The sequence below is a fragment of the Brassica rapa genome, chromosome A02 (genome assembly GCF_000309985.2).
Source record: "Brassica rapa cultivar Chiifu-401-42 chromosome A02, CAAS_Brap_v3.01, whole genome shotgun sequence".
In the NCBI taxonomy this organism is placed as follows: Eukaryota; Viridiplantae; Streptophyta; class Magnoliopsida; order Brassicales; family Brassicaceae; genus Brassica; species Brassica rapa.
The window spans coordinates 4,371,464-4,399,055 of NC_024796.2; the positions used below are offsets into that span (position 1 = coordinate 4,371,464).

At 30.1% G+C, this 27,592-nt stretch overlaps 2 protein-coding genes and 1 long non-coding RNA gene across 4 annotated transcripts; 2 read left to right on the forward strand and 1 right to left on the reverse strand.

Moving 5' to 3' along the window:
* Position 1: 1 nt before the first annotated feature.
* On the reverse strand, positions 2-21,995 carry LOC103849280 (protein SEMI-ROLLED LEAF 2). 2 transcript variants are annotated; one of them, XM_033285604.1, is made up of 19 exons: positions 20,189-21,995; positions 19,559-19,633; positions 19,322-19,437; positions 19,119-19,233; positions 18,900-19,028; positions 18,774-18,821; positions 18,528-18,697; positions 18,262-18,458; positions 17,893-18,185; positions 17,427-17,576; positions 16,889-17,350; positions 16,657-16,803; positions 16,455-16,524; positions 16,212-16,339; positions 15,928-16,134; positions 15,699-15,836; positions 15,496-15,624; positions 15,012-15,412; positions 2-104 (listed from the first exon to the last, which is right to left on the reverse strand). In XM_033285604.1, the coding sequence occupies exons 1-18, from the start codon at positions 20,321-20,323 to the stop codon at positions 15,047-15,049; spliced, it is 3,075 nt and encodes a 1,024-aa protein (XP_033141495.1). In that variant the 5' UTR covers positions 20,324-21,995; the 3' UTR covers positions 2-104; positions 15,012-15,046. The 2 variants fall into 2 exon arrangements, with proteins under 2 accessions (XP_033141495.1, XP_009124331.1); XM_009126083.3 differs by lacking the exon at positions 2-104 and having other exon boundaries at positions 11,345-15,412.
* LOC103849279 lies at positions 9,660-13,453 on the forward strand. Its single transcript, XR_004455567.1, has 2 exons — positions 9,660-10,297; positions 10,458-13,453. It is a non-coding gene; the product is annotated as an uncharacterized LOC103849279 (long non-coding RNA).
* Positions 21,996-22,233: 238 nt separating the features above from the next.
* Positions 22,234-24,878, forward strand: LOC103849281 (leucine-rich repeat protein 1). Its single transcript, XM_009126084.3, has 6 exons — positions 22,234-22,591; positions 23,609-23,680; positions 23,865-24,008; positions 24,100-24,171; positions 24,255-24,326; positions 24,555-24,878. The coding sequence occupies exons 1-6, from the start codon at positions 22,365-22,367 to the stop codon at positions 24,625-24,627; spliced, it is 660 nt and encodes a 219-aa protein (XP_009124332.1). The 5' UTR covers positions 22,234-22,364; the 3' UTR covers positions 24,628-24,878.
* The last annotated feature ends 2,714 nt before the right edge of the window (positions 24,879-27,592 follow it).

The window sequence follows — 27,592 nt, forward strand, 5'->3', positions numbered from 1 at the left end:
ATATTGCACTCCAAAAAAAGGTATTTATTTAGGCAAATAACTTACATTTTTTGCATCTTTTTTATGGAATAAGTTAATAGTTATTCACGTTCTATAAAGAGTAATCCTTACTAATAAAAGGGACCTTTTGAGGCTCCATAGAGCGTCCACATCAGCGAAAAAAAATTCTCCCGAAAGATGACACGTGGCATAAAATATAGTTTTACATTTTAATATTACTAATTTTTAAAAATTATAAATAATATGAAACATAGAGCATAAAAAATGGAAAAACTACATTGAACATATGTAAAATTACTATTTTTCACTTTAAAAAAAAGACGGCTTAATTCCATAATGTAATATTACCATTTTACATTTTTATTTTTAAAAAAATAATATGTAAACATACAACATAAAAATGGAAAAACTACATTAAACATATGTAAGATTACCATTTTTCACTAAAAAAAGACGGTTTATCTCCATAATGTAACATTACTATTTTGTAAAAAAAACATTATATATAATTTCGAAAATAATAAATAATATGTAAACATACAACATAAAAAATGGAAATACTACATTAAACATATGTAAGATTACCATTTTACATTTAAAAATAACAATAAAATGTAAACATACAACATAAAAAAATGGAAAAACTACATTAAACATATGTAAGATTACCATTTTTCACTAAAAAAAACGGCTTATCTCCATAATGTAAAATTTCTATTTTATATAAATAGAGCATAATGTTATTTTATATAATTTCTATTTTTAAAAATTATAAATAATATGAAACATAGAGCATAAAAAATGGAAAAACTACATTGAACATATGTAAAATTACTATTTTTCACTTTAAAAAAAAGACGGCTTAATTCCATAATGTAATATTACCATTTTACATTTTTATTTTTAAAAAATAATATGTAAACATACAACATAAAAATGGAAAAACTACATTAAACATATGTAAGATTACCATTTTTCACTAAAAAAGACGGTTTATCTCCATAATGTAACATTACTATTTTGTAAAAAAAAAACATTATATATAATTTCGAAAATAATAAATAATATGTAAACATACAACATAAAAAATGGAAATACTACATTAAACATATGTAAGATTACCATTTTACATTTAAAAATAACAATAAAATGTAAACATACAACATAAAAAAATGGAAAAACTACATTAAACATATGTAAGATTACCATTTTTCACTAAAAAAAACGTCTTATCTCCATAATGTAAAATTTCTATTTTATATAAAAAAAACATAAATATAACTATTTGACTATTTGTCCAAGTTCTTCTATTAAACATTGCCGTTTTACATTAAAAATGGAAAAATACATTAAGATTTAAACATCTATCTTAAAATATAAAATATAGATATTAACTAAATATAAAGTATAAGAAAGAGAAATACTCAATATATTGAAAAATAAATAATAATTAAATATTATAAATATATAAATATACGAATTATATATACAATAATAAGTAAATGCACAATTTTTTAAAAATGGAAAGAGTACATTAAATATTAAACATCTATATTAAAATGTAAAATATAGATATTAAGTAAATAGAAAGTATAAGAAAAAGAAATACACAACTTAAAAATAATGGAAAAAGTATATTACGATTTAAACATCTATCATAAAATGTAAAATATAGATATTATGCAAATAGAAAGTATAAAAAAAGGAAATACACAATTTAAAAAAATGGAAAAAGTACATTAGTATTTAAACATCTATCTTAAAATGTAAATCTATCTTAAAATATAAAATTATTAGTAAATAGAAAGTATAAGAAATAGAAGTACACAGTATAAAAAAAAATAATAAGTAAATATATAATATAAGTAAATACCCAATTTAAAAAATGGAAAATTACATTAAGATTTAAAAATATATCTTAAAATTTAAAATATAGATATTAAGTAAATAGAAAGTATAACAAATGGAAATATACAATTTAAAAAAAAATGGAAAACGTACATTAAGATTTAAACATCTATCTTAAAATGTAAAATAGAAATATTAAGTAAATAAAAAGTACAAGAAATGTAAATACATATACAGGAAAATAAATAATAAGTAAATAATGTAAATATATAATATATGAATTATATATATAATAATAAGTAAATACACAATTTTTTAAAAAAATGGAAAAACTTCATTAAGCATTAAACATCTATCTAAAAATGTAAAATATATAATATAAGTAAATACACAATTTTAAAAAATGGAAAAAGTACATTAAGATTTAAATATCTATTTTAAAATATAAAATATAGATATTACGTAAATTAAAATATAAGAAATGGAAATAAACATTTACAAAAATGGAAAAAGTACATTAAGATTTAAACATCTATCTTAAACTGTACATCTATCTTAAAATGGTAGTAAATTATATAAAAATGGAAACACCACATTAGACAAAAAAAATGTATAGTTTTACATCAAGAAAGTCCCTAAAGAACTCATTATTCCATCAATATCAACCTCACTCTATCAAGGAAAAGTTCAAAGCACTCGAGCAAAAAAATGGTTCCACCATCAACTTTTGCCGTCCCAAAAACCTTTAATGACCTTGAATGAGATTTTTTATGACAACAAATTTTTTGTTAGGTGGATTCATTGTTGGGAAACCCGCAACTTCCAAAAGCCAAACTTATTCATGGGAATTGAATTGCTTTTCATAGACTCAAAGGTATTCTTACAATTGTTAATATTCATACTAACTCTTTCATGATCAAACCATTACAGTTAATAATCATTCAAGCGTTTATCCTGAAACACTTCCTTCCTCGCCGAATCAGGTATTGGTTCATGTTGGTTTAATATTGTTTTTGGTTTATTAACCGGTTTAGGATAGTCCTATTGTATATATAATTTAAGTTGGTTTTGCATATATTATGATTAAAATTAAATAATAGTAATATTATGCTTAAAATATAATTTTAGAGAGTTTTCAAATATAGTTTAGAGAACATTATAGGTGATGAATTTAATTTATTAAATTCGTTTATTACTTAAAACTAAGTTTTTTTAAAAACATACTGAGTTATAAATATCAATGATGGATTGGTGAGTATAACATGAAGACAAAAATATAAATATTTTATTTTCAAGATAAGAAATTCAGTTACTCAATATATAATATCTTAAATTATTTTTTAAAAATATACATAATTTATATATATAGATTAATCTTCCAAACTTAAACTATTATATTATATATGAATAATTTTTTTAAATAAAAACAATTTCTGATTAAAAAAAATAAATAAAAACAACAAATGGTTAAACATCAATATCATCTAGGTTAAGTATACGAACAACACAAATTCAAACATCACAAAAATATTTACATAAACATTATAATACAATAATTTAATCAAAAAATACAATAAAAAAAATAATATTCAAAAGAATAGTTATATACTTAAATTTGAAAATCAAAGATATTTTTGCTAAAATTGTAATTACCTCGCCAAGAAGATCGACCATCTTTTTTACGGATTGATCGATTGTTGAACATGTGGTCGATCCGAAAATACTCTGCAGTTTAATTAAATATCTAAAACATTTATTCCAACACTCAACAGATAGTTTTGCTAAATATGATAACTAGATAGCCAATAAAATTACAAAAAATATTTAAATAGTAAAAAATATGTTAATTTAACGTGTTAAAATTTAAACATAAATTTTAATTATGACATACATCTTAACATTTATATAAATATATATCATAACCTAAATATAAATAATTTAACAACTTAAATTAGAAAAATATAAAAATCCCGGGCGTAGCCCGGGTTAATCCCTAGTCTCTACTAATAAAAGAGAGCTTTTGAGGCTCCATATGACGTCCACATCAGCGGAAAAAATTTCTCCTAAAAAGATGACACGTGGCATAAAATATTTACATTTTAATATTAATTATTTTCGAAAATTGTAAAAAATATGTAAACATACAGCATTAAAAATGAAAAACTACATTAAACATATGTAAGATTACTATTTTTCACTTAAAAAAAAAGATGGCTTATCTCCATAATGTAACACTACCGTTTTATAAAAAAAAAACAAAAAACATTATATATAATTTCGAAAATAATAATTATATGTAAAACATACAACATAAAAATGGAAATACTACAATAAACATAAATATGTTTGACTATTTGTCCAAGTTCTTCTATTAAACATTGCCGTTTTACATTAAAAATAGAAAAATACGTAAAAATTTAAACATCTATCTTAAAATATAAAATATAGACATTAACTAAATATAAAGTATAAAAAAGAGAAATACTCAATATATAAAAAAAATAATAAGTAAATATTATAAATATATAAATATACGAATTATATATACAATAATAAGTAAATGCACAATTTTTAAAAAATGAAAAGAGTATATTAAATATTAAACATCTATCTTAAAATGTAAAATATAGATATTAAGTAAATAGAAAATATAAGAAAAAGAAATAAACAACTTAAAAACAATGAAAAAAGTATATTAAGATTTAAACATCTATCTTAAAATGTAAAATATAGATATTACGCAAATAGAAAGTATAAGAAAAGGAAATACACAATTTAAAAAAAAATGGAAAAAGTACATTAGTATTTAAACATCTATCTTAAAATGTAAATCAATCTTAAAATATAAAATAATTTAAAAAAAATGGAAAAGTACATTAGTATTTAAACATCTATCTTAAAATGTAAATCAATCTTAAAATATAAAATTATTAGTAAATAGAAAGTATAAGAAATAAAAATACACAATATAAAGAAAAATAAATAATAAGTAAATATATAATATAATCTCGAAAGATGACACGTGACTAGGGGTGTCAAAATGGGTCATGACTCATGGGTTGACCCAACCCAATTTGACCCATTAACCCAAATGAACTGTTTATTTTTGATCCAATGGGTTAATGGGTTAAAAGGTTAATGGATTAACAGGTTAATGGATTAACAGGTTAATGGGTTAACAAGTTAATGGGTTTATTGGGTTGGGTCAACTCTGACCCATTTTGTTTTCAATTAAAAAAAACCATGAGTAAACTCAATTCTAAGGTTTGATAAAATTGGAAATCATGAATTTCTCTAAAGTCCAATCATTTATTCCCGCAAAAACCAATTTTCCCGCCAAAAACCAATTTTCCCGCCAAAAACGCATTTTCCCGCCAAAAACGCATTTTCCCGCCAAAACCGCAAAAACCCATTTTCCCGCCAAAACCGCAAAAACCCATTTTCCCGCCAAAACCTCAAAACCTCATTTTCTCGCCAAAACTGCAAAAACGCATTTTCCCGCCAAAAACGCATTTTCCCGCCAAAATCGCAAAAATGCATTTTCCCGCCAAAACCGCAAAAACGCGTTTTCCCGCCAAAACCGCAAAAACGCATTTTTCCGCCAAAACTGGGAAAATTCACTTTCCCGCAAAAATGTTATTTTCCGCCTAAACCACAAAAAACATTTTATCATTTTGATCAACTTGGTCTTAACTTAAAAATAATTTATTATAAAGATATTGGGTCCATGGGTCAACCATTAACCCATCTAACTTTTTTAATTTAATGGGTCATGGGTCAACCCAACCTATTTAATAAATGGGTTGGGTTGACCCATGACTCATTAACAGTAAACCCATTTGGGTTTTGGGTTGGGTTGACCCATTTGACCCATTTTGACACCCCTACACGTGACATTAAACATATGTAAGATTACTATTTTTCACTTAAAAAAAAGACGGCTTATCTCCATAATGTAACATTACCGTTTTATAAAAAAAACAAAAAACGTTATATATAATTTCGAAAATAATAAATATATGTAAAACATACAACATAAAAATGGAAATACTACAATAAACATAAATATGTTTGACTATTTGTCCAAGTTCTTCTATTAAACATTGTCGTTTTACATTAAAAATAGAAAAATACGTAAAGATTTAAACATTTATCTTAAAATATAAAATATAGACATTAACTAAATATAAAGTATAAAAAAGAGAAATACTCAATATATAAAAAATAATAATAAGTAAATATTATAAATATACGAATTATATATACAATAATAAGTAAATGCACAATTTTTTAAAAATGGAAAGAGTATATTAAATATTAAACATCTATCTTAAAATGTAAAATATAGATATTAAGTAAATAGAAAATATAAGAAAAAGAAATACACAACTTAAAAACAATGAAAAAAGTATATTAAGATTTAAACATCTATCTTAAAATGTAAAATATAGATATTACGCAAATAGAAAGTATAAGAAAAGGAAATACACAATTTAAAAAAATAGAAAAAGTACATTAGTATTTAAACATCTATCTTAAAATGTAAATCAATCTTAAAATATAAAATTATTAGTAAATAGAAAGTATAAGAAATAAAAATACACAATATAAAGAAAAATAAATAATAAGTAAATATATAATATAATCTCGATAGATGACACGTGGCATAAAATATAGTTTTACATTTTAATATTACTTATTTTTGAAAATTATAAAAAATATGTAAACATACAGCATAAAAAATGGAAAAACTACATTAAACATATGTAAGATTACTATTTTTCACTTAAAAAAAGACGGCTTATCTTCATCATGTAACATTACCGTTTTATACAAACAACAAAAAACATTATATATAATTTTAAAAATAATAAATATATGTAAAACATACAACATAAAAATTGAAATACTACATTAAACATATGTAAGATTACCATTTTACATTTTTATTTTAAGAAAATAATATGTAAACATACAACATAAAAATAAAAAACTACATTAAACATATGTAAGATTACCATTTTTCACTAAAAAAAAAGACGGCTTATCTCCATAATGTAACATTACTATTTTGTAAAAAAGAAAATTATATATAATTTCGAAAATAATAAATAATATGTAAATATACACCATAAAAATGGAAATACTACATTAAACATATGTAAAATTACCATTTTACATTTAAAAATAAAAATAATATGTAAACATACAACATAAAAAATGGAAAAACTACATTAAACATATGTAAGATTACCGTTGTTCACTAAAAAAACGGGTTATCTTCATAATGTAACATTACCATTTTACTAAAAAAAGAAAAAAAACATAAATATAAATATTTGACTATTTATCCAAGTTTTTCTATTAAATATTTCCGTTTTACATTAAAAATGGAAAAATACGTAAAGATTTAAACATCTATCTTAAAATATAAAATATAGACATTAACTAAATATAAAGTATAAGAAAGAGAAATACTCAATATATAGAAAAATAAATAATAAGTAAATATTATGAATATATAAATATACGAATTATATATACAATAATAAGTGAATGCACAATTTTTAAAAATGGAAAGAGTACATTAAATATTAAACATCTATCTTAAAATGTAAAATATAGATATTAAGTAAATAGAAAGTATAAGAAAAGGAAATACACAATTTAAAAAAATGGAAAAAATACATTAGTATTTAAACATCTATCTTAAAATGTAAATCAATCTTAAAATATAAAATTATTAGTAAATAGAAATTATAGGAAATAGAAATACACAATATAAAGAAAAATAAATAATAAGTAAATATATAATATAAGTGAATACCAAATTTAAAAAATGGGAAATTACATTAAGATTTAAAATATATATTAAAATTTAAAATATAGATATTACTTAAATAGAAAGTATAACAAATGGAAATATACAATTTAAAAAAATGGAAAACGTACATTAAGATTTAAACATCTATCTTAAAATGTAAAATAGAGATATTAAGTAAATTAAAAGTACAAGAAATGGAAATACATATACAGGAAAATAAATAATAAGTAAATAATGTAAATATATAATATATGAATTATATATGTAATAATAAGTAAATACACAATTTTTTTAAAAATGGAAAAAGTTCATCAAGCATTAAACATCTATCTTAAAATGTAAAATATATAATATAAGTAAATACACAATTTAAAAATGGAAAAAGTACATTAATATTTAAATATCTATTTAAAATATAAAATATAGATATTACGTAAATAAAAATATAAGAAATGGAAATAAACATTTTAAAAAATGGAAAAAGTACATTAAGATTTAAGCATCTATCTTAAAATGTACTTCTATCTTAAAATGGTAGTAAATTATATAAAAATGGAAATACCACATTAAACAAAAAAAATGTATAGTTTTACATCAAAAAAGTTTCTATAAAACTCATTATTCCATCCACATCAATTTCACACTATTAAGGAAAATTTCAAAGCACTCGAGCAAAAAAATGGTTTCACTATCAACTCTTGCCGTCCCAAAAACCTTTAATGACCTTGAATGAGATTTTTTTATAACAACAAACTTTTTGTTATGTGGATTCATTGTTGGGAAACACGCAACTTCCAAAAGCCAAACTTTTTCATGGGAATTGAATTGTTTTTCATAGACTCAAAGGTATTCTTACAAATTTAAATTAATCTAATCCATAATTTTATTGTTAATATTCATACTAACTCTTTCATGATCAAACCATTTCAGTTAATAACCATTCAAACGTTTATCCCGAAACACTTTCTTCCTCGCCGAATCAAGTATTGGTTCATATTGGTTTAGTATTGTTTTTGGTTTACTAACCGGTTTAGGATGGTCCTATTGTAAATATAATTTAAGTTGGTTTAGCATATATTATGTTTAAAATAACTTAAATTAAATAATAATAATAATATTATGCTTAAAATATAATTTTAGAGACTTTTCAAATATAGTTTTCAGAACATTATAGGTGATGAATTTAATTTATTAAATTCGTTTATTACTTAAAACTAAGTTTTTAAAAAAACGTACCGAGTTATAAATATCAATGATGGATTGGTGAGTATAACATGAAGACAAAAATATAAATATCTGATTTTCAAGATAAGAAATTCAGCTTTTATTCAGATACTCAATATATAATATCTTAAATTATTTTTTAAAAAATATACATAATTTATATATTTAGATTAATCTTCCAAACTTAAACTATTATATTATATATGAATAATGTTTTTAAATAAAAATAATTTCTGATTTAAAATAAAAATAAAAACAACAAATGTTTATTTTCAAATAATGGATGTAATTTACATTATAATATCATTTAACAAGTATTAGATACGTTTTGATATATCATTATTTTCTATTTCCAGAAAACAATAAATTGTTAAACATCAATATCATCTAGGTTAAGTATACGAACAACAAAAATTCAAACATCACAAAAAATATTTACATAACCATTATAATACAATAATTTAATCAAAAATACAATTAAAAAAATATTAAAAAGAATAGTTATATACTTAATATTTGAAAATAAAAGATATTTTTGCTAAAATTGTACTTACCTGGCCAAGGAGATCGACCATCATTTTACGGATCGATCGAATGTTGAGCATGTGGTCGATCCAAAAATACTATGCAGTTTAATAAAATCTCTAAAACATTTATTCCAACACTCAAAAGATAGTTTTGTTAAATATGATAACTAGATAGCCAATAAAATTACAAAAAATATTTAAATAGTAAAAAATATGTTAATTTAACGTGTTAAAATTTAAAAATAAATTTTAATTATGACATGCATTTTAACATTTATATAAATATAAATCATAGCCTAAATATAAATAATTTAACAACTTCAATTAGAAAAAAATAAAAATCCCGGGCGTAGCCCGGGTTAATCCCTAGTCACAATACTAAAAGCACAATAAGCTCAAAATCTAAGGTGTCCACCTCAGCAGATTTAATCAACCAATAACATGTTTCTAAATTGTCATGTCATTTTTTTAACAAAAAAAAAACAAACCGTGAACATTAATTTTACTAAACTGTAGCCAACAATCCTTCCTCCTTAGATGTCCACTTTGCTGGAAAAAAAAAACAGAACGTCAGGCGTTTCACTATATAAGAGATATCCTTATTTTCTATCTTCTCCTTTAATATAGCGTTTAAGCTTCATAATATATAATCACCACTTTTAGAGTAACCTAAAACCAAACGCATGTCCATTGATGAATCTATCAATCGTCAGATTCCTCTGTATATACAATGGTAAAATTATAGAACCTTCTCTCTCTGTTTCTTCTATTTCTTTTTATGATGAATCACATGGAGAAATACACCGTCCCCGGAATATGCGATGTAATCCATCTGAAATTGCATGATCACCGAACGTGAGCTTCTTATTAACAGGTGCCGCTTTCTATTTTCTTCCTGTTTTTTTTTTTTTTTAAATTAATTATCTATGTAGTTGATTCACCCATTATAGACACCCCACAAAATACTTTAGTTTCTGTATCTTCATCTTATTGTTATTATGTTTGTGCTTTGCTGATTGTGTTGGTTTCTGCAGAACAAGTTGCAGAGTTTAGAGTTTGGCTGGAGAAGACTAAGATGTCCTTCAGTCATGGAGAGTGTAGAGGTTTTAAGAGAGATCCACGGGAGTCAATCTTCCAGCTACACATTCTTTCTTCTGTAGAGAAACAACTGCTTATCATTCATTGTTCCTGATATTGACCACTCTCTTTTGTTTTTCTTTGTTTATGGTATGTGCAGGTTGCAGAGTTTAAATGCCTCCTCAAGTCCTCAGTATTAAGCCAACACCAAAGATTGAATACTTATGTGTGCCTGTTATAAGCCATGACAGAACTCTAAAGCGTTGATGCTACAACCGTTTGGTCACAGTGCACCAGCATTGGAAAGATCCTAGGTCAATCTTAAATACCATTATCTATGTCTTTATTAATTGTCTTGAAAATCTTCTTCTTGTGTTCTGCATCTAATTCTCTCTTCAGTTATCACACTAAATATAAGGTCAAACTTTCTTTTGCTATTTTTTTATATTCAGCAGCACTTTTTCAGATCAATGAAAACCTTTTTGGTTTGTTTAGGGTCACTGTGGTTCTTGCGGGGAAATTTGGTTCTGTGGAATAGTGTCTTACAGGTTCTCATCAAATACAACATGGTATCACCAAGTTCAGCAAGACAAACATTGATGATTGCTAGCATCTTTCTCTCTGAAAGATTAATATAGTCTCGGAAACATCATTTAGATCGTGTATTTACTTTAAGTCTATGTGGTCGTATGCCGCAATCATTTGTAAGAAGATGCTGTTGTGGTCGCTTGCTTCCGGAAAGGCTCAGTAGTAGCATACAGAATTACCGACAACCCCGACTGGAACAGTACAAACTATGAAAATGTCTCCAACTGTTGGGATTATTCCAGGAAAGTAAGTCGTCTTCTCATTTTCCCGCCCTTGTGCTGTTGACTGATTGGTTCTAATATTTCTTTCAGTTGTTACCATACGTCATTTGCTTAATCACCTCAGGATTGCATGGTCACGTAGAAAAAGGAATGTCTTATATGATTCATGGTGGAATTTAAGATCTATTAAATTATGAATCGTTCATTTCCAGGTTATCATCGACGCATATCTATTTTTTTGTCATTCAAATTTATTCAAAATGTATAATATTTTCCAACGGGGGCAACTTAATTCTGCTTTAACATTTAAAGGAAAGTTTAAAATTTTATGGAGGGGGGGGGCAGCTGCCTCCTACTTACCTTAAGTAGATCCGCCCATGATCAAAAGTCATTTTTTGTATTGTGGTTGAGGATTTGGTTTCGGCAACTTTATCTACCTTATGTCACAGGTTTTTAGGTGAGCCACTACTATACTTCAACATCTAGAAAGTATGTAGTTCTCAGATTTGAAGGTCATGTTTCCCCTACCAAGGTTAGTTTTTCTTCTCGAATAATGAAAGATTCTTCTTTAAAAATCTACATCAGCTTATGGTGTTTCTTTATAAAAATAATTATGAATAAGCATCTATGAATAATAATACTCTATACTTAACCTTGGAAATTAACAAAAGAGAGGATGGTATGGATTAGCTAGAGACATTATGTGGCACAAGATTTGGAATGAATTAGTCCAAAAGGAGCTCCAGAATCAGGAGCAGCAGCTTGATACTTTTCTTAAAAAATATTATATATATATACCCTATAAGCTTATACACACACTAATCCAATTCTATATTTGAATTTGTGCATGTATAAATATGTGTTTAACCATTATAATTAATTTGAATGTCAATTATTTATCTATAGTGATTGTCATGATGGTACACAGTTTTCCTCATATGATGAAAACAATTTGAACTCATTCTATGCATAATCAACTTATGTATGGCGCCCTTCCCAACGTCTTTGCGTTCAAACCTTATGTAAAAAATATATGTAAAAAGAGCGTGTAGAGATCCCTAAGAATGATTTATTTTTGTGGACATTACAGGAGAAGAAAGTACATGGGAAAAAGCACGCTTGCTAAACAGGTGACCATTGTTCTTTTTTTTTTCTTTTTTTTTTTGCATTTTTAAGTGTTTCACAACAATTTACCTATTTAGGATTCCACTGTTTTACTCTACTAAAACCTTTACTTTATGCTACCATCGATCCACTTTCGACACCTTTCGACACCAATACTTTTTGATTAGCATTCATGAGCCTAGCTTCATGTATAGGTGGGCTTTTTCCATTTGAACTTGAATGGTCTCTTCATAATCATGGTCTATTTATAAACTGCACAGACAATAACTAGGAGACATGCTTCTTCTTTGAGGTTAATTGAGAAGTGAGAAAGTGAATCTTCTTTTGTTTCGTTACCAAATATCATATTAGAAATGTAATAATACTTAAGACCGCAAGGATATTCAAGATCATTAGCTATAGTACACTTTGAGGTGAGTTTTCCATGGGTTGTATATGTACCTAAGTTAGATAAAATGTTGATTCTGCGTGTTATTTCACTAGGAATACGAATTTTGAACAGTGTGATATCAGATTTGATGAGCATTCTCCTAAAGCCTCATTGCATCGAATTGTGATGGTTCCTCTGCAACTGTTTAACATGTCTTACCATTTTTCCGTGTTTTAGGAGTTAATGCTTCCTGTCTTGGTTAGTTCCAAGCTTGCTTTCATAGAGATTGCTTGAGCACAGATTCTTTGTGGCGGTTCTTGATTTGAGCTTTGTTATGGATGGGAAAGGTTTTTTACAGATCTGACTGTGAAATTCACAGCTGCTTGCTGTCGGATACCAACAGCCTCTGTTAATGTTACGTAAATTGGATCAGCGACCATAGGACATGGAGATGCCGTCGACTCACCTCAGTGTCAAGGAGTTACACACAGTGAGCTGTGGTGAGATTAGGAATTTGATTAAGTGGAGGAAGAATTTTGGGAGTGTCGTGCTTATTATGTTCTGTTCTGGACAGCTCTTACTCTATGGACAGATATTCAAAAACACTGTATTTTGTGTTATTTATATATTCCAGACGTCTATTGATCCATCAGCGCAGACGGTTTCTGTTTGTTGCAGATGGTAATAGTTCTTAACCATTGGAATTTACTTAAAGCCGTGACATAACTAAGCTCTGGACTGCAGACAAAGTACTCATAAAGTTGTTAAAGCTGAGAACTTTAGTTTATGTGGTTCAGTTTGGTTTGCATGGAATCCTTCTCAGGAACTGAGTCATGGATAATGCTGAGACAAGATGTGAATTCCGATTTCTATTCGGTTCATGCGGAATTGTGCAAGAAAAACATTGGTACAATGACGGTTAATTTTCAAGTCAATTACAAGGAAGCCACAAAGAAGAGCCAATGCAGCTCCTAAGTATTCTACAGTAAAACCTTTATAAATTAATACTAGATAAATTAATAATTTTTATAAATTAATAAATTTTTTCGGTCAAACTTGGGTCGGTTTAAAATTTGACACAAATCAATAAAATAATAAGATAATATATTTTTTTAGAAAATTGTATGTAAATGTATGGTCCCATTAAAATTATAAATTAATAATTTATATGTATACATATTTTATATAAGTAAGAACCTATTTTTATATTTTTTGTTTTATATTCACAATGAAAAAATCTTTATATTTTCTTAACACTTAATATATCTTTGATGAAATTTAGTAGTATTATATCTAAAACCACATTTACGTTCTATGCATTATATATTATATACACCAAATAATATAATAAAATTAATATAAATGTTAATTTTTTTAAAAAATAACAATTAATGTATATACACTAAAGTCAAATATTTTTCTTATCTTAGAATAAATCTATCTTATAATAAAAATATAAATAATGAAAAATTTGTAAATTAATACCTCTATAAATTAATAAAATTTCAAAGTCCCAACGTTATTAATTTATAGAGGTTTTACTGTATGTCCCAAACCGCTTTTTGCGAGCTTTTTTGAGCAAATACACTATCTATTTGTATTTAATTGGTAAGTAATAAAGCGGGTTATGAAATAAAAAACTTATGTGTTATATTGAGGAAATCTCTAAGAATAAAATTCTTTCTGTACTAAATAAAAATAGAAAAACATTAAATATAAAGTTAATATTATATAGTATATTAAACTTTGGAATCAAACCCAGAGGGTTAAATGAAAATAGAAAAAATAAGCATAACAAATTAAAAAATATATTAAAATTTGTTCCCATGTATTATTTGTGTGATAAAATTTCAACATTTTAACTAAAAACACTGATAAATTTCTAAACCTTTGTTATGAATAAAGAATGAAAATGATTACATTAAAAAGTTATAAAATAACTCAATTTATTGTCATCGTATTTGTTATGTTAATTGTGTTATTTTACATATAATGTAAATCTGCTTTACAGTGACATAAGTTTTATGACACAATTGAAAAAATAAACCTTATTAAAATTTGGAAATACTACAAAATATTCAATTTAAATTGGTAATGAATAAACTGTTCCAAATTTAGCTACAAATCATATATTACACAATTTTTAATATATAAATCAAACAAATTGAAAATATGTAATCCGCGCGCAGCGCGGAAATTAGCTCTCGTAAGTATAGAAGAGAAACAAAAGGTAAAGAACTAATCAGGAGGAACCAACGGGCTTAAGGAAGTTGTCAAAAGGAGTGGAGCTTGGAGGATTGAAGAAAGGAGGATGGTTTTGGTACTCAGTGACACACATATTCGAAGCTGCTGCTGGTGCACCCAATCCCATAGTCTCCCAAGAGTTTGGCTGATCCACAAAAGGATTCCCACCACCACCAGAAGGCAAAGCAGGACTAGTACTCTCTTTAGTTTGGTTGCTGAACTTGTTGCTTTTTGCTGACATGAAAGACATCTTCTCTTGCTTCCCCATGAGAAGAGCCTCGCAGTGTCCTGCCATCTCTGTGTATGTCATGTCTGGCGGATCAGACACTGAGTATCTCCCTAACTGTGCTGTTGTCTGAGACACCTGAAACACAATTTTCATTTAAGCTTGTGCATAATGCAAACAAAAACTCAAGCCTTATAAACCAACAAAGATAAAGATCTTACTGCACTAAGAAGTTCATCGATGCTAAGGAGGAACGCGGTTTTGGCATTAGGTTGTGTATCAAGAGCAAGCTGGTCCTCTGGTGGAGTCGGCGCTGCATCAATCTCCGGTATAAGAGACTGAGTTTCATCCTGTGGGAGAGACAAAAAGTAAAATGAAACAGACTGATGTCAGAGTAAACAAAAGGTGGATGCATTATACATACCATTTCTCGTGGTTTGTTGTTTTTATCTTCAGAACGGTGAACATGAACTGGAGATTCTGTCAACTGTGTTCCAACAGGACAACCGTCGATAGGTATAAAATCTGAAACTAGCTGCTCCCTTATAGACGACGAGTCTTGCTGCAAGTTAAAACCATCAACACAGTTAAGTAAACTCATGTACATTACAAGATTATAATAAGATAACTGATGGAACATTTTTAAAATGTACATCTGATAGTTTCCCAAGAAACTTCATTATCATGGCAGCATAATGTTCTCTAGGTTGATTTTGTGTAGTTTCTTCTATGGCCACAAGTGAAATCAAAGCATCATCATCGTCTTCTTTTGATCCATAACCTTTAGCTGGTTGCTCTTCTTGTCCATAGAACACAGCATCTAGCTTGGAATCTTCCACCAGTTGAAGAAACGGGTCTACCTGATATATATAAGCAAGAGCATGTTTTATTGTTAAACTGTATTATTACTAGAACATAGAGGAAAACGTTTGTCTACCGTTTTCTCCTGTAGTGCGGTTTTTGCGTTATTAACAAGAGGAGGGATGTTGAAGGCTCTTGCTGCGAAAATGATCATTGATGTAGCAAGAGTGAAGAGTGATCTACGCCTTGATGGCTGTAATGGTCCTAATATTGGCAACACAAAGAGTTAATGCAACACTTCTCATGACATTAGATGCATAACAGTGAGTGAAATAAACAAAGTAACATCTACACTTAGACAAGTATAATGGACTAGTACCTCCAAGAGAAAGATTCCTCAAAGAGAATGCTAGCTGAAAGCTCCACACCAAGACTTCATTGCTTGAGTTCTACATAAATTTTATCACACGCTTTAGATTTGGTAGCTTGCTAAACATTAACTAAAGCAGTGTAATAACTAGACATAACACTAACTTGTGTTGTTAAACATGAACTAATGAATAACTTTATAACTATTGTACCTTAGTCCTTCCAAAGAGAAGTACTAAGCTATATGTATTAGCAATGGCTTCATAGTTTTGTGGCATGTTGTGAGGAGACAAAGACTGCACCCATATGGATGAAAGCAAAAGGCAAATCTGGTGGCTGCTTAATCTTAAAGGTATCACCTGAAAGGAACACACAAAACCAATTATAAGACAATGATAAAACCATCTCAGAGTTAATATAACAAAGCACATTTGTGAAACTTACTGGTTTCTCTTCCGAACCTCCCAAAGGATCCTGATCAGATACCATTGATGATGGGTTCCTTTTCACACTCTGACTCCTGCTGTAACTTGACTTCAACCGGCTCAAGACTGAACTTGTATTGTTCTTTGGCTCCTCCTCGTCAAAACTTTCACCTCTACTAGCAAACCTTGACTGTGACCTGCTAAGCGTTGAGACTCTCTCAATCTTTGCAGCACCATCTGCAGATTTATCTGACTCCATCTTCAGTTTTCTAAACAATGCAGCTGAAGAAGAGAACACAGACACAGTTCTTGACAGTGTCCTCTGCATGTCAGCAGGTCTTCTAGACTTTGGAACTGAGTTTGGACAAACAGAAGATGGGACCAGAACAACAGAGAATATACGGTGGGCACCCATCCTAGATTCATGGTCAGCACAGACCATAGCTTGAAGCAGCTGATGGAATAATGCATCTGGAAAAGCCTGTGTAAATATTGCATAGTTACACATTGAGTGTAAACAGATGTATGGAAGAAAGTTCAAGGTTTAAGCATCTTGCCTTGTTTTCATATGATAGATTTGGTATGGCTGCTATAATCTGTGCTGTCCGGAAGACAGCGGAAATTAGGGTTCTTGCCATGACTGTAATGTTTGACATGCTTTCTAACATGACAGCCATTATGTCAAGGATAGGACCTGCATCTCCTACCTACATTGCCAGAGAAACTATCAGTTCTATAGAAATTAAACTATACTTCGTCCGTTCCACTAAGATATATGTTTAATAGATGTTTTAGAAAACAAAATTTTGTTTCACAAAAATATATGTTTTATGTTTCCTATGCAGAAATTAAAAATTTCAAGAAAATTAATTGAGTTTATTAAATTACTCTAGATTAAAAGTTAAGAACTGATAAGTAGTTATTTAATGTGTTTTCTTAGTACGTGTGAAAACATTAGAAAAACTATTTAAAGGAACTGAGTTAGTATCCAGCAGCATAGATTTCAGATTCAATATGAGTTACCTTCTGTGATAACTGCACTAGGCATTGCTCAACTGCAGTTTCAAACTTGAGATTATACTGAATCATCTCATTCCCAAGATTTGAATCATCTAACGAACAATGAATGCTCTTCCTCAGATGCCTAATCATGTCACTCAACGCACCAATTATTGCAACAGATGGCTGAACTTTAGTCTGTTGAGCAAGTGCAGTTGCAACATAAACTATATCTAGTTGCATCTTAGGTTTCTTCAGAACATTCTTGTGATCAAGATGCTTGATCAGGATAGACAACAAGAAGTGAGTGTTTTGCCCTGTCGTCAGTTAACAACACTATTAGTAGGACTCATTAACAAGATGAGTAATAAACCAAATGGAGATGTTACAAACCAGATCTTTCTATCAGTAACTGAACGTCCTGCAAAACATATAAAGCAAGACCGTTGTCCGTGGACCAAACTTCATTGAAATCAAAGTAGCGGAAGAGTGACTCGAGTACACGCCTCACTGTTGTAGCTTCTTTTGCTAACTTGGCAAGATTATGAAGACAAACCCTCGACCAAAACTTAGGATTCTTAGAATCTTCCCTGCATTTTCACTAATCAGTAAAAGAGAACGAGACACATATACATATTCTATAAAGAACTAAGGCTTACACAGATACAATGGCCTTGCCTCTGTCATCCACAATTCTTGTCCAAGAAGCAATCCTTGTCTCAGCTTCTGCGGGAGAAAGTTCAGAAGCAGTGTTGCTGTCTTGTTGTTGTACAGCACCAGTGGAAGATTGAACAACTCCTCCATAATTTTCTAAGACAACAGAGACAACCTGAAAAGAAGAAAACGTTAGGACAAATGATTGAACAGTCTAGGGTTCTTAAAACTCAGCTTCCAAGCAAACTTACATTGTCAAATTCCACTGAGATATGTGAAAATTCTCCCATGAACCAAACCTGTGAACAATGCAATGATTGTATCAATACTTTTTCTTGCAAATGGAATAAACAAACTAAGTTATATGATGAGAGTACCAATGATGAGAGAGCTTGGAGCCCAGCAGAACACAAATGTATTGTCCTTTCTTCTTCTCCAAGTTCGTGAGCTAAAGGACATATTTTTGGGATCAACCCATCTAAGTTAAACATGTATGTGCCTTCTGTCTGTAAAAAAAATCAGTGGCATACATTATCAGGCTCCAGAATCTGATGTTGTTTTATCATAAAACAGTAAAGTTGACAAGAGATATGCACCTGACTGGTAACAAAATCATAGATAGCTTCACAACCTAAAACGCGCATCTCATCATGCCTGGATTGATCCAGAAGGATATGAATGAGGCCAAGGTAGCTACTAGCAAACAAAGACCTGAAAGACATAAATTCATTAGTAAAAGCCATAATTTTATCTTAAAGCAGAGTATTATTTATGTTGAATTAGATAAAAGAGAGCATACATTTGTTCATTACAGGCAACCAAGAGCTTCTTGTAGATACACATGACAGTCTTTACAGAGTGAAATTGCTCCAGTCTCAGTTCCTTGTAACACCTTTGTTCAAGATAGGTTGTAATCTGAAGAAGGAAAAAAAATAGTATATATATAGAACCCTTGCTTTATAAAAAAAGCTGAAGATAACTAAATCCATAATATCATGGAATGTGTAATAAAGGATTATAGCTTGTGGAAACTCACCTTAGGAATACGAAGAGGGTTTTTGGCAGCATATTCACATAGTTTGCTTATTTTTCTGTCGTTAGGTTGCTCATCCTGCAAATTAGTAAGCATAATGTAGGAGGAAATCTTACAGTTAATAAGTAGAAACACTTGACGTGCAAAAGTGGATAATGAAAAAGTTAAACCAAGAAGTAACCATTAAATTCCTTTTTCAAAAAAAAAAACACACATTAAATTCCTGAGATCAAACCGTAAAATTCTTAAATCTCTGTGCACTAGTATTTGTTGGATTTGCAAATTATTAATTCACATAATCAATTTTTTTTTTAGAACAGCATAATCAATATTACTTTGCCTTAATGTAATTTCTCTCAAGGTTTTCTTGTTTTTTTTCAAGTTTGATTCGTGTTTGTTCTCAGCACAAATCAAGATCCATCGTGCAACCATTACAGTTATCTCACCCCTACTAGAAAAATTCAGCAGCTATTCGTTTGTCCTAATCTAACGAAACTGTGTTTGCTGTCAACAGCTAAGGATAAAAAGCTCATGCAAAAAAATGCTATAGTTTAAACAAATGAGAATCATGACGTCATATTTTAGGAAATGCGACATGGTAGATTCAGATGTAAATGGGTTAGAAGGACAAACCGGGGAACGAGGGAAGATGTCGGCGAGAAGTTGTTTGTATCTTTTGACGGGATGTCTGGATCTGGCTCGCAACGCGGGACAAAAGCAACATAAGCTTTCACATACGGGGAACACGGTCCTAGCAACGGCCCCCATCGTTCTCCCTCCTCAATGAAGACTCGAAAGAACAACGAAACGAGATTTTACAGGCACATGTAGGAAGCGCAGATCGTGAAATGTAATGGATCAAACAAGATGTGAAGGAGTGAGATCAAAACAGAGATTCATACGGATAGATAGATGCCAAGGTGAAATGGATGAAGAATAAGGAAAGAAGAGAATCGAGGAGCTTATTGCGGTACTTTTTTTTTTCAAAACCAAAAATTTTGAATCGATTTACTATTTTTGTATTTTTGACAAATAATCATTGTTGATACTGTTAAACAAAGATACCACCAAAAATCAATTAAATAATCAAAGTTTAATTGGACGTTTAAAAAAATAATAATAATAATTGGACGTTTTTGTTAGTGAGACGCTTGCACTTGTCATGTTTGTTTCTAAACATATCTACTGATTGATGTTGAAACAATGTATGTTAGGAATAATAATTGGGGGGGGGGGGGGGGGGGGGGAGAGAGAGAGAGTTTTAATCGCATTCTCTCATTTTCAAACCTCTAGACCGAATTTTAAAGTTTTCTTCCTTTCCAAGAAACCGACCTATACAATAAGGCTTATTCCAGATTCAATGTCATATGCTTAAAGACTATGAACAGTAACATATATTGATATTTATTTCAACCACAACTTAATTACAATCATTACAGAAGAGGAAGAAGAATACTTGCTTGTTGTGTGTTTTATTATATGTAAAGAATATCACATTCGTACTTAAAACAATATCTTTAATATATGGATACATAAAGAACTAAAACTACCAACGAAACGATTACAGTATCAACAAATCAGGCATTGTGTTGAGTTCCTACTTCAATTCCTAGGTCACATCCAGAAGGTGGTGTTCCTTCCAATTATAAAGGCAACATGGCTTTCTAGTATGAAACTTAACTACATAGCTGCTGGCCTTTTCTTAGGCCGTTAGGGATGTTCATAGGATTTTTTTCGGCCTGGCCTGCCTAAAGCCCATCACAATCAACATTACAGATCTTCGACTTTCGGTTCTCGATTTTACATACTACATACGACTATTTTTCGTTTAAGATATGTTCATAATTCGATCAGCGCCACTTAAAATTTAAATATAAGGTGAAAAAGGAACAATCTGTACCCTTTATTTTGTCATCTACTCTGATTATTTTATAGAGGAAGAACTGGAGTTGCTTTTATTCCAGACATTTAAGTGCCTACTATGTGTTTGTCGGATCAGATTCCATCTTAAGTGTATCGAATATCATTGACTTTTTTACTTAAATATTTAATTCCTAAGTTGCACTTAATCTCTTTTTTTGGTTAGTTCACTAAACATCAAGATGTACAAAACTGTAACGCAATCAGTCACATTATACAGATTGTTGATTCATGTATAACATTGGACCAAAGTAAATAAGTAGTTTAGATAGTTTATACTTGCTGTCTCATTCGCAGATTAAGTTGCAGTTAATCCTCTCTTTTTTTTGGGTGTGTACACTAAACTCATATTCCATCAAAACTGTAGCGCAATCAATCATTTTACATTATACAGATTTTTGATTAGGAGAAGGAAGAATAATGGTGTGAACAAAGAAAACACTGTTGGTTTCCGCGTGAACTCTAGTTTCCAAATTTGACCAAACGCTACGCAAACAACCTCTTTACTCTTCTTTGACCAAACACTAGAGAAGACTAGACTTGACTTTTAAAACCAAAAATTAAGTTAGAAAAGACTTTTCATCTCTTTAAAAATCAACGTTTATTCTTTATCAATTACTACAGTAGTATTTAATTTAATTTCAAAGCTAAATCAAATCCCACACCAATAAAAATTAGATTAAAGACAGAAAAATATATTTTTTTTAAACATTGAAAAGTAGTAGTCAGTATTTATATATCCGCCATTTCCCACGGTAATCAATCCATTTCATCAACTTCAACGAGAGAGAGAGAGAGAGAGAGAGTAAAGGGAGAGTAACCAAACCCTAATTTCCATCTTCTCCTCTGATCTGAAAAGTGAAAAGTTCCCTCTACTCGAAAAGCTCCCATGGCGTTTCGAAGAAACTGTGGGTTGGAGCTCTTGGTAGCTTCTTTAACTCTAACCTTTGTTCTGATTAACCTGGTGGAGGCGAACTCAGATGGAGATGCTCTATACGCTCTTCGACAGAGCTTGTCGGATCCAGACCATGTGCTCCAGAGCTGGGATCAGAATCTCGTCAATCCTTGCACCTGGTTCCATGTCTCCTGTAACCAAGACAGCCGCGTCACTCGTGTGTAAGGGATCCTCTTTTCGAATCTATGGTTTGGAGATTCTGTTGATACTGTCTCCATGTTTCTCGGAATTGAACCTTTCCCTTCGCTCTATTTTTTTAGGACATCGCTTCTGTGTTTTGTTTCTAATTTTGTATTAAAAGTTTTTTTTTTTTTTTAATTTTCCAGTCGATTAATAGGGCTCTGAGATTTAACATGATGGTGTTAAGACTTAATTAATCGAAGCTTGTTATGTTTTTGTTTGAGGAAGATAGATTGAACTTGTTTCATTAGTTATTACTACTTGTTAGAGATTTCTTTTATCTGGAACATATATATGCTTAGTAGTAGTAATAATTCATGATCAATAATAATATGATTTGGAGGTTTCTTTGATTAATCCTAGTTTTTTTGCCCAGAGGTTTGTTTTTTTTTCTCTTTAAATTGTTGTCAACTCAAAATAAGGGATTTAGTTTATCTTGCTGATTCAGCTTTCATTTGTCCTTGGAAGCACTTATTTATCAAACTTTGGGGTTTGGTTTCTTTTAAGTTTCATGAAAACATCTTATCATATGGTCCTTTTCACAGATTCATATGCAGAGTACGGCGTTAGAAGGAAAAATAAAAACACTTTCTTGTTTAACTTTCTAGTATGACAAAAGTGGAAATCTAAAGCTCTCCCATGTTTTGCACAGTGTAGATCTCTCTATAGTCACATTGGATTCCTTAGAAGTCTCGAAAGAATCCCCTAATAGTTATTCCATCTAGTAATCAGTTTAACTTTCCCTACTTTGTACCTCATTGGATTTTCTCAATGCTTTGTTACTGCTTTTGTGAGTTCATACGCTTTTAGAAGAATCTTGGATTCCTTGTAATTGTTGCATCTAGTTGTCGTCCCTCGGAACTTGTTGGGAGGGGGTGTCTAAAAAGATTGATTGATATGTCTTGTAATCTTATCGTCTCTTTCTTCTTACATATAAAGATTTTTATTCTGTTCTTCAAAATGTATTACTGATTCTACTTCCCTTTCTCTTTTGGCAGGGATTTGGGTAATTCAAACCTTTCTGGACATCTTACCCCTGAGCTTGGCAAGCTCGAACATCTACAGTATCTGTATGTCATCATCACTCTTTTGGCTTGCATCTTTAAACTTTGTTTCCAGTACCAGCTGTTATAGATAGTGGAAATAAAAGTTACATACCATAAAGTGCAGTTAAAGCATCCACTAAGAGATTGATTATGTAATAGAGAAAGTAGATTAACGTTTTTACTTGTCTTATAATTGATTGATACACAGGGAGCTGTACAAAAACAACATCCAAGGAACTATACCTTCTGAACTTGGAAACCTTAAAAGTCTCATCAGCTTGGATCTTTACAACAACAATCTTACCGGGCAGATTCCTACTTCTTTGGGGAAGTTGAAGTCTCTGGTCTTTCTGTAAGTTGTTTCTCAAAATTCTGAAAAGTCTATTGCTTATTCTTCTTAATGCTTGATCTCTTCATACTCTTGAGCTGTTTAATGTTTGCAGCCGCCTCAATGACAACCGGTTGACTGGTTCAATCCCTAGAGAGCTCACCAAAATTCCAAGCCTTAAAGTCTTGTAAGTTCAGTCTTTGAAGCCCTTTTTATCCAAACAATTGACTCCATGGTCTTACTAATTAACATATCTTTTTTTTCTCTCAGTGATGTGTCGAACAATGATTTGTGTGGAACTATCCCAATAGAAGGACCTTTTGAACACATTCCTTTGGAGAAGTAAGTTTCTTTTTTTTTTCCTTTTAATGTTTCACTTGGCCAACAAAGTTTCTTGATAGCGTTTCTTCTGCATTTTGAACATTCTCACTCATCTTACAAAATGCTTTACCTCATGAGGAATGAATGTGAAACCAAAGCGTCTAAGTAGTCTTTCTTTCAGATAGAATTGAATTGGATATTGCATATAAACTGATAAAGTTGCTAATTAACTTAAGAACAATTGTGTAGCTTTGAGAACAACTCGAGATTGGAGGGACCGGAGTTACTCGGTCTTGCAAGCTACGACACCAACTGCAACTGAGACAACTGAGACAACACTTCACCACTTTTATCAAATCTCACATCTATTATTATTGTAATAAGTATATATATGTCAGTAGTTGAAAAACAAAGAAGCAAAAAAAGAGCCCAAAGACTGGTGTCTGTTTAAGTAAAAACATATACATGCGACTTTCGTGTGTTTTGCATTGAGAAGTAATATTGGTATTGGTAGCAAGTTCTGCATTAACACTTGTGTAAGGTCTGTCATATAAAGCAAAAATGGTTTGGATATAGGTGCGTTATTCTCAGTTCGATTCCACAAGTAATGTTTGGTTTATATTTTTAACCATTCATTTCCATTTGACTACGATTCTACCCTTTGTGGACATTTAAACAAAAACTACAAAAATGCAGTCCTTTAAGTCATATCTGGGATCAAAACTTCAAAAAAGAAAAGAAAAAGAGGAATAAAAATGTGAATCATGTGTTTGTATACTTGTTGTGTTCTACTTTTCGGTTTCGTAGGGTCGTGTTCATGTTCAATATTTCCAATTATTTGGTTTACTCACGAGTCATGTTTGAATTTTGTGGGTGCCAAAGTTATGATCATGTTTTCAGTATTGCGCGACTGGAAAAAAAAGAAAAATTTCACATTATATATGATCAATTACTCAGTCATCACCATTTGATATCAATTAATACTTATTAAATTTTCTATGGGACAACGAATATGGTGCAACAGATTTCATCTCACTCCTCAGTTCAAAGAGTGGTTGTATAGAAAATAAGAACCTTTTCACTCTCTAGAACTAAAAGCTGATGCTTCCAATTCAGGATAATCTAATAAACAAACCTCAGATGACAAAACTTGTTCGCTTGAAATTTTATCATTAGTCTCATTGTCTTGAACACAATTTGGTACATCTCATGATTCGTTTTCTTTGAGTTTTGGTAGGGTTATTGCTTATCCTCGAAATAATTTCTAGAGATGCTTGAAGCGTCATATATACTTCTCATGTTGGGCCATGCACGTCGTTTGAATAGACTATCTACCCCAAAGTCAAAAGCTTATTTATTTGTCGAGTATAACTATATATTAATCACTTCTCATTGGATTTTTTTTTCTTGATGATATCTAAGTGAAACGATATATATATATATATATATGTATATATATTTGCATCTAACAAATTCCTTAAAAGAAAAATGATAACATAGAAATATTCCAATACAAAATATTTAAATCCTAAAAAGTGGCTTGAGTCTTGACCCGGGAAAAGAAGAAAAAAAAAACACAAAATGACAACAATGTGGTAAAAAACCACTTGATTAATAAAGAAAAATAATAATCAAACTAATTAAACATAATAGCGACCACACACCACATCCCCATCTCCACTTCTTAACCGACCACACCACATCCCCATCTCCACTTCTTAACCGGGATAGTGGCCACATCCCGGACATATACCAGAGCCACCAGTGCAACTCTTACATCCGGGACAATCGCTGTGGCTACAAACGGGGCAACCGTCATTGCCATAGCTCAAGCTAGGGTGAATTGGGAGATAGGTAGGGCTGCGTCTGAAAGGGCCTGATTGTGGGTTCCAGCCTTGTCTGTAGTTATAGTTGCCATGGTCCATAGGAATGTCATTGGTGTCGGCTTCCTCTTCTTGACCCTTCTCCGAGTCAGAGCCGTCAGAATCTTCCTCGTCTTGATCCTTCTCGGAGTCAGAGCCGTCAGCATCTTCCTCTTCGGTCTTCTTCTCGAAGGAGTTTCTACTGTAGCCGAGGTTACTAGGGTAGATGAATGGAGAAACCAAATCATCATCAACTATGTCTTCTTCAGCTGGTGGAGGTTGTTGGTTTTCAGATTTAGGCGTGGCCGAGAAAACTCTCTCTAACGTACCGATTTGAGGAGTGGAAGAGGATTTGCTAAATCCAGATTTGGTGTATCTGCACATGTTTTTGAAGCCTTTCATCTTTCAGAATACGTTTGTGATTTTGAATGTGGTGTGAAATCCACTTTTCTCCACTCTTCTTTATATAGAGGATTAAGATGAAGAACATCGCCATCGCATTAGTTATTATCGTGAAGAGTAAGAAGGGTTTAGGTTGGTATCCATCTCTCGCACTTTCTCCTGCGGGAACACTCTGAGCTCATCGATACAGATTCTGAAAATATACACACTTTGGCTCTTATTTCTCTCACAAGTGTTGTTAAAAGAAAATGGGTCAAAATTAGTCCCTGCAATAACAAAACTCCTAATAAGGAAAAACATAAACAGGCACAAATTAAATATTTTCAATGATATTTTCTTCTTTTACGTTTTCCAAAGCCAAAAGCATGCATAATTACTACTACGTTACGATAGAGGCATGCATAATTACTACTACGACAGAGGCATGCATAAATAATTATTACTATGATAGATGTATTGCAATTAATTGCTTTAAATATACGTACCAACCTACGATAGAGGAATGCATAATTACTACTACGATAGAGGCATGCATCTATAACTATTACTCCAGATCTCGACAGAGGCATGCATCTATAACTATTACTCCAGATCTCGACAGAGGCATGCATAAATAATTATTACTGTGATAGATGCATTGCAATTAATTGTTTTAAATTTACGTACCAACCTTTTGCTATTTTGCATTTCAAAGCCCTCAAGTGCTGTAGTTGAACTGTTATAGTCTCGTATATGATAATACACGATGAAACTATATACGTTCAATTACGTTAGTTATCTGCTTCTTAGCTTTAACTTTCTATGAAAAGAGACTTAATTTTTAACAATTATTTAGCCCTTGTCTTATGAAGTAAAATCCTATGAGATTCGAAAACCAAAAGTAAAATATTTTGGAAGGGAAGGCATTTGCATCTTGAAGACTAGAACCATGGTCCACGGGTTTTATATTTCAATACATACTTACTTACTGTTCATCTAATGCAATAGACTTGTTGGTGTTACGGGATTGATACACCCTTGAAT